Source organism: Monopterus albus, unplaced genomic scaffold (genome assembly GCF_001952655.1).
Source record: "Monopterus albus unplaced genomic scaffold, M_albus_1.0 scaffold12.1, whole genome shotgun sequence".
Lineage (NCBI taxonomy): Eukaryota > Metazoa > Chordata > Actinopteri > Synbranchiformes > Synbranchidae > Monopterus > Monopterus albus.
The window spans coordinates 110,760-118,845 of NW_018127892.1; the positions used below are offsets into that span (position 1 = coordinate 110,760).

Consider the following 8,086-nt stretch of genomic DNA (forward strand, 5'->3'; position numbering starts at 1 on the left):
CCGATTCCGGGGGGCCGGGGGGGGGTGGCCAGCCGGTCGTACAGCCCCTGTCGAGCCATCAGGTCTGCGAAGTTCAGCCCGCAAGCCTTGACCCGTACCAGGACCTCGTCAGGCTTGAGCGCCGGCTTTCCCTTCTTTACCTGCATCTTGACTTTATCATAGCCCCCGTAGCCGGTGAGCACCAGGGCGCGGTAGGTGAACGCCTCCTCCACGAGGACCTTCTCGTTGGCCGTCGCTGGGGTTGCCGCTGCCTCGGCGGCGCCGGCTTCTGCGGGCTCCGTCTTTGGCGCCTCGGCTTTAGGCTCCTCGGTGGGTTTGGTCTCCTGCTTCTGGTCCACGGCGTTTTGCTGCTGGGCAGGTGCGTCCTCTCCAGACATTGTGCACGGAGCTGTGAGACAGTGATGAGTCTAAAAAATACTTAGAGGCTTTTTGTCGTGGACGGGCTCGCTGTTCTGTTGCGTATGCTTGTCTTGCAAATAATAGAAAAAGCGAGAATTAGAGCTTCTTTTTCAGCTGTCTTACATGGAAACACAAACCCGACAAAGTGGGCTGATCAGTGGCCACTGGCTGTCAACGCGCTCTGACAGAGTGTGAGTGGGACGAGACAGAGGCTGGCTGCAAAACACGGCGGTCTGATGAAGCTCAGGGATTGGTGTGTGCGACTGGGTGGGCTTGGCTCTTTGTTTAGGGCTATAAGATAGGCGAAGCCTAGCGCATCCTGATGTGATTTGCAAAAATAGCCCTTGGAGCAAAAAGGCAAAGAATGTCGCCCCAGCAAAACCTTATGCAAAATGTAGTAATACAAGAGGAGAAAGTGGCATGCCAACTAAGGAACCACTTAGACACACTGGGCTACAGATAAAGATTGTTGTAGCTTTAATCATATAAGAGACTAAAAGACAGTGACATACAGTACATTTCAGTCCCACAGCTGTAATGGAAAGTCACTGGCATAGTTCATGAACTTGCTTATTTGTCGCTGTTTACTGCTGCATGTTGAACAGTGCAGTGATGCAACAGTAGCCACGAGAGGAAACGTCTGTTTACGCCGCATATTCTACAGTAGAATTTGCAGGAACTTTGCGCCTGCGTACGGCTTATTGTTGTAACTTCCCTGGAGGCAGCTCAGAGAAATATTAGCTTATTGTGTTGAGGTCATGTCAGGCTTTGATTAAACGATATAACCTGCTTTGTATTATTCAGTGAACTAGAGGGTGAGTTGACCTTTCCACAAAAAAGCTGACGGGATGGGGGCCACTCATAAAATTCATGGCTTTGTTAAAAGTATTTTGGAGTGAGTTTTGGAGATGTGTGAAAAAACCTGTTAACTCCTCCCAAGCAAAGTGGTGTAAATTCGTACACACAATTTTGTTACATACTGTCTGTAGAGCTAAGGGACAGTGTCCATTCAGAGATGGGACCACAGGAGGAGTGGTGAGACACCACGTGGCCATAAAGTAATGCTTAGCACTTCTGAGGCCAAAGTCAGCAGTGTACCACTCAGTATGACACAGGGGCTTAACAATGTACGATGTAGGCATTATTGACCTGCTGTTCTGACACAAGCAAAACGTTACAAATGTTTTTTCCCACCATCCACACTGAATATACATTAGTATGCAGTGGGTGCTGGTATAGTGACTCTTCTCAGCAGCTCTGGTAGGACCAGTTTGCTAATGTACCAGCAAGGTACGGGCAGGAAAATGCCTTAGAGTGAAGGTTTGAGTTTGAAAAAAAAAGGAATAAACATAATGCAAAAGCTTTCCTTATTAGTTTCACAGTGAGGCTAAGAAGAATATTTAACAACATGCTGCCAAAGTGAAGGGTTTGAAATTCACAGGAAACGGCTGTGGTTAAAGGAACACAAGAGGAGGAGGCAGGAACAGAGACACCTGGCGTAGTTTGGGGACTTGCTCTATTGTCTAAGTAGGTTGCTGAAGGCATAATGTTGCTCAGTGGTGTCATTCGACCTGGATAAAATATTGTGTCACCCCTTTGCCAGGCAAATAGAGTGAGTCTAGATGGTCTCCGAGGATGCGTGCATCTGAACCGCAAACACCGATATTTTTATTTCCATTAAATATAAATCTAGAAGAACAAATAATGAGAAATGGAAAAACCCACTATGCTGTCATCATGGATTATGACTGGAGATGTTCACATTTAGCTGCTGTGGTGGTGACTTATCTGCTCATTACTTGAGAGTATTAAGTATTAAATGTTTTATTGCTCTGTTCAGCCTGTTTACTGTCTTAATACACACAGGGAAACTTTACTATTCTTTTATGTTTTATTGTAGTATCCTTGAGCAAGATGCTGAGTCATTTTCAGTGCCACCTTCTCACTAAACAAGTGATTCCCACCTTTTTTGGTTTATGGATGGGCATTTGTATACATGATGTATGGTGTCTGTGGAAATGATATTTGTAAATAAGATGACAATAAGGTTGAATGATAAAGGAATATAGAAAAGAGGTAGGGCCGTATAAGTGCAGACTTCCCCCTACTTCTTTTTGAACATGTACTATTTAGGGGCATGGACATTTAATATATGATGATCTTTGAGAATCAGAGAAACGTTGCTGCTCATTTTAATAATTATTTTTTCCTTTTGCTTATTATTTCTTACATATTTGAAATTAATCTAAGTAATGAAGCAATGTCTACGTGTTGTCCCCAAAGTGTCCTGTTCTCTCCTTAGAATGTTTCATAAACCAACAAAGATTAGAGAAAAATCAAGAACACTAATTTTCTTTTGTGAAGCAGAGATATTTTTATTTGTTATGTGTGACTCATGTTTTGATTGGGAGGTCCAGAACCTAGAGGTAGTAGGAGTCATTGTAGGCCTACTCAGACTTTCTTGACATGAAGTAAAAATTGAAGCTTTGTTTCTGAAAAGTATTTGTTTGTACCTTAGTGCCTTAGTTTTATTTTCTTCTATCACCAGACTTCCTCTTGTGAGTGTTAAAGAAAATCACAGGTTGGTCTCGGGGTTAGGGTGACCATAGCTGCTCTACTGTTAACTGTGCAATCTTCTAACTTTGATATGACACATGCATATGCTAGAGTCATCTGTAGATGTTAAATTAAAATAGTACATTTGGAAGAACTTTTGTTAATTTCACATTAAAGTATATCGGATTAATCAATTCTGTCTGGCCATTTACAGAAATGGACAGCTTAGCAACAAATACTGCCAGGGCAGCAGTGTTCTGCTTTGTCACTGGCCATAAATCAGCATGATTGTGTTGAACTGGTTTGTGATAGGAGAAGCTCTGATGGGTATACTGTTCAATCAGTGCACTCCTTATACATGCATTAATAAAGCAGAAAAACTGGCCGAATCAGTGAATATAGCATAGTATTAAATAGGAGATGTATAATGTACAGCATATGTACCCTTTTATACTTTTTCTTACATGTACCCAGGTATCAGATGACTTTGTGCTGGTCTCTGCATGGGTGAAAAGAAATTTCTAATGTATTTAAGACAGTTTCTTGTAAGAACTAGAGATTTCTGTTCAGGTAACTTATGAAAGACCAAAATATAATTTAGTTAATGTGCCACAAGTTCTGGACAGTCCTAAGCTAAAATATACAAAAGCTTGCTCAGGTCAATGAATACATACTGCCACCTGCTGTTGTGTCGACCACAAGACAGACAGTTGTCAAAGACCCTACAATCATTATTTCTTCACTTATCCCCAAATAGTATCTAGCAATGCAGATATTTTTGGTTTTACTTGCCATGGGTTTGAGATTTCTGTCTCAGAATTTTGCCACTGCCCCTTAACAGTGGAGGTGAATGGGATTTTGGTTTTGCAGCCTTTGACATTAAACAGTTGAAACTGCAAACTCAGTAGCAATAAGTCACTGTATACATAATGCACAAAAAGCCTACAACTCTGGAATGATACAGATATGAACCTGACAAATTACTTCTTTGATTTAAATATGAGGACTCATACTGTAAGTCATACTTATTGTAGCCTATTGATTTTACAATAATATTTTTTTCTGTCTATCACTCTGTTTTATTATTAGGCGCTCATTAAATGTCACAGGCTGCAGTGGATGGATATCAAACGCAGCAGTTTGATTTATTTTGACATTTAAGATTTTATTTTTAAAAAATGTTGCAAAAGTGAGAGATCCAGTCCTCAATAAACTAAAAATAATTCCTGGTACAGTCAATTTTGTTGTTGCTTGAGCTCGAAACAAAGACTCAATTGAGTTTTCAAAAGGTCCTACATAGTCTCACCATCCAAACCTGCTTCAAATCTACTGATAATAGAGGATATACAGTAATCTCTGCCATTTCATTTACTCATTCTGTCAAATTAGGAGATTTTGCTTCATTCTTGTGCCTTAATATAGTTTTAGAGGTAGTAATACTTAGTAATGCACATTTGAATATATTTACTATAGTATTGGAGCTGTGTGCTATTCCCACAGCCAACCCTAACATGCACTGTGTGGTTGTGTCGGACTCTGAACCCAGATGCCCAGCCAAAAGATCCACAGCAGGTCACTCTGGGAGCATGTGAAGATGTCATGTTGTGCTACTGTTTCTCTCTCTCTGCTTCACTCCAAGCTGTTCACTCATAGGTGAAGGCTGCTCACACTGATCCAGCGACTGGGTCTTTACACCCAATGAAGCCTGGTGACTGGGTGCTGATTGAGGACCACAGATGGAAGCACTGGAAGCAGAGGAGATAGTGGGGTCCATTCCAAGTGCTGCTGACAACCGACACCACAGTGAAAAAAGCAGGATGATCTACTTGAACACAAACCAATCACTGTAAAAAGATTGCTGAGCCATATGATGACTACCATGGATCATCCATGGATTATCATGGGCTCCCAGATGGTTTTAACTGGGAATCAGTGGGCACCCAAACAGCCTTCTATGTGGCAATGTTACACATTTCAAGATCACCACTAGCTTGGATTGTAGATGTGTGCATCTGTAAAACATTATGAAATATACAAAGTTTGTGTTATTATGTTGACACATGCCACACTGCCTGTAAACAAACCTATAGTTTTCACCCAAGGTGTGTGAGAGTCAACCACTAGGTTTTTGAGAGAATGACCTCTGACTGTAAACACTACTCCCCCAACTTTAAAAGTCTTGTAAGACCTATTTATTTTTGCTGTAAACAATGTTATTAAAACCTAACCCCACTAGGTTTGGTGGTTAGTCTGTGGTGCACGGCTAAATGAAAATGTATGAATGTAAGTCCAGTTATTATTCATTCTTTTTTCAAATTTAATTCAAATCATATGTGCATCTTATAATGACATAGTTGCAAACACACTTAAAATTTTTTTTTTTATTTGTTTGTTTTTTTTACAGTGGAAGAAAACTGGAGTACCCGCAGTAAAACCACACAAAGGAAGGGACAGTGTCCTCATGGAAAGGACTACTGGGAATAACAATAATGTGAATTTTCATAAAGGAGCAGGTTGGTCTCAGCTCTCCCTCGGATCAGGTCTCTCTGTTTTGGAGTGTTTGAATTTATGCATATCAGATTTGGGTAGGGTTTTGATGAGCATGTTTCAGGGCAGGTCCAATAGTTCAAATATTTAAAATTAGCGTCTAGAGGAGGGGAACGAGCTGGTTAGTGCAAGGTTGGAATAAAAGAGGCTGGTCTTTTAGGTTTTGAATGTATTTCGAATGGGTGGGAGGCGGGTGTTTGAGGGTGCTGCAGAGGCCTGCTGGGGCTTACGTACTGCAGATGCATAGGAGCCCGGGTTCTGTCGCAGGTCAATGATCTCTTTGTGTACATAGTGCTGCTGTTTAAAATTCAGAGTTTTAATCTGAGAACATCTGGACAGCAGCCTTCCGGTACCAGCAGAGACATAGTTTGACCCACCTGAGAACGTCTGGACAGCAGCTTTCTGGTGCCAGCAGAGACATAGTTTGACCTGTGGTCCTTTGCAGCTGAGGAGTTCTTATCGGCTCTGGGAACGGCCGGGGTCATGACTGGCTTTGGGTGGAGAATATACTTTTCATTTTGTCTGATCAGCAGGTTCTGGAATTTCGAATTCTCTGCTGCCTTGTTAATTTCTTCCTGAGCGTACTGCTGGAGCTGTTTCCTTCTCTCAGCAGTCTGTGCAATATTCTTCAGCTCAGCCTCATATTCCTCCATTTTAAGCTGTTCCTCGTGCATTCATTTTTCCTCCATGATGGTCTCATTGATGCGACGAACCATCATGTTGTTTTCCCTGAGGCTCTGAGCTTTTTCTTTTTGTCGTTCTAGAAACAACCTGTCAGACTCCTGAGACCTTCTGCTCTCTCGCTCTGCTTTCACCCTCTGCTCTTTCTCTTGAATCACTGCCTCTCTGTGAGCAGAAATGGACTTGAGCATTGCAGCCCTCTGCTCCTCTTTCTGCTTCTGCTCCTTTGCTAGTTTAGCCTCTTTTTTGGCCAAAGCCTTAGACAATGCCATCTCACTTGCAGCTGTAGCAGCAGCTTCCTGCTTCTTCTTTAGGGCGGCCAAATTGTCCGACACAGTTTGTACTGCTATCTGATGCTTTCTGAACTTTTCTGCTTGGTCATTTTTGCGTTGCTGCAGCTTTTGTTCTATGTCACAGTGAACATGCATTATTTCTTTTTCCTCCTCCTCCAGTTTCCGTGCCTCCATTTCTCTGTGGAGCTTTTTATTGGCGATGTCCTCCAATGTACTTTTCAAGCACCTTAGTTTTGGTTCCTGTTTATCTCTTGGTTGCTCTGTGTGCAGTTCGTTGAAGCTCTGCTTCTCCAGCTGAATCTCTTTCTTTCTCAGCTGCTGCTTCTCTTTCACTTGCTGAAGATTAAAAGCATCCAAAGTTTGTTTGGCAAGCCGCCTTTGACAAGCATTCTCCTGCTTCTGTCTTTGCTCTTGCCTCAGAGCTTCTTCGTGTTCACGGCTTATCTCTTTCTTCTGTCTTTTTTCTTCCTCGATCCTCTGTCGGGTTCGGTTGATTTTAATCAGAACCTCATTCTCTTTCGTCGCCTGTATCACTTGGAGGACACTGTTGAATTGTCGGGCACGGTCGTCCTGTAGGAGCCTCATAAAATTGCTCCTTTCAATTGTTTGCTGTCGCTCCTGTTCTTTAAATTCGGCCTCCTCTGCAACAAGCCTGTCCCAGTATTCCTCGTTTGCCTGCTTCTGTTTTTCCACTAAACTTGGCTTTTGTGCCAGGGGTTTCATTAAACGTTTCCTTGCCCTGCCAAACTCACGCTGAGCATTAATGTCGACCACTTCCTGCCTGGTGTACACTTTGGGCTTAGGCTGGTTTAACAAAGACTGGATTCTTTCCCAGTCGGCACTGGGTAAAACTATTTCTTGTGTTTTATCCATTAAATTATTTGGTCTAAATTCCTGCAATGCAATATATATATATATATATATATATATATGCTGTGTTAATTTGCTCTGAATGTCAGTGCTGTAACTCTCTCTGCTGCTCTGTGTGTTCTGTGCTACAGTTGTGCTCTGCTCTGGTAGGTAGAACAGGCTGATGATGTCATCATTCCTTTGATGTCTGCATCATTTGAATTGACCCAGGGCAACTTCCTGTACTGGGAAATTAAAAAAACAAAACAATTCCCCATAAACAGTTTAACTCACTGGTTAACGCTATTCCTAATGGTCTTATTTGATTAATGACATTTTATTTGAGCTTTACAAAAGATTTTACTGTAGCAGAGAATTTTATACAGAGAAACAAAAAGAGAGCATTGTTTTTTTCTGGGTGAGATCACTCCTTGTAACAGCTGTGTTGTCTAGTCAGGACTGTATTTACCTGATGGGACCCCAGGGTATGAACAAGCTCTCAGCTTAAATTGTGTATTGTTTACAATAGAGGGGCAAGAGACTTAAGTAAAATACACCAATAGGAACATTTATTGGCCTTCCTACACCAAGACAGATTCAACAACACACAGCAATGTATCAAATTAAACAAGACAATACCATGTCTGGCCCCCACCCTCTCCCCACAGTTGTTAATATGCACAAAGAACACACAGAAGAAGAAATACACAGATGCGAATTTTGAAGGCTACTCATAAAGGTTTCTTTTTAGAGGTGGGACT

The 8,086-nt window shown here is 41.9% G+C and overlaps 1 protein-coding gene across 1 annotated transcript in view; it reads right to left on the reverse strand.

The window, feature by feature from the left end:
* Window positions 1–656, reverse strand: part of vat1 (vesicle amine transport 1) — a 32,470-nt gene extending 31,814 nt beyond the window's left edge. The window contains exon 1 of the mRNA XM_020590297.1: window positions 16–656. Within this exon, the coding sequence (XP_020445953.1) occupies window positions 16–377 (362 nt within the window). The 5' untranslated portion in view covers window positions 378–656. The remainder of the gene's footprint in view (window positions 1–15) is intronic.
* Between the last annotated feature and the right edge of the window lie 7,430 nt (window positions 657–8,086).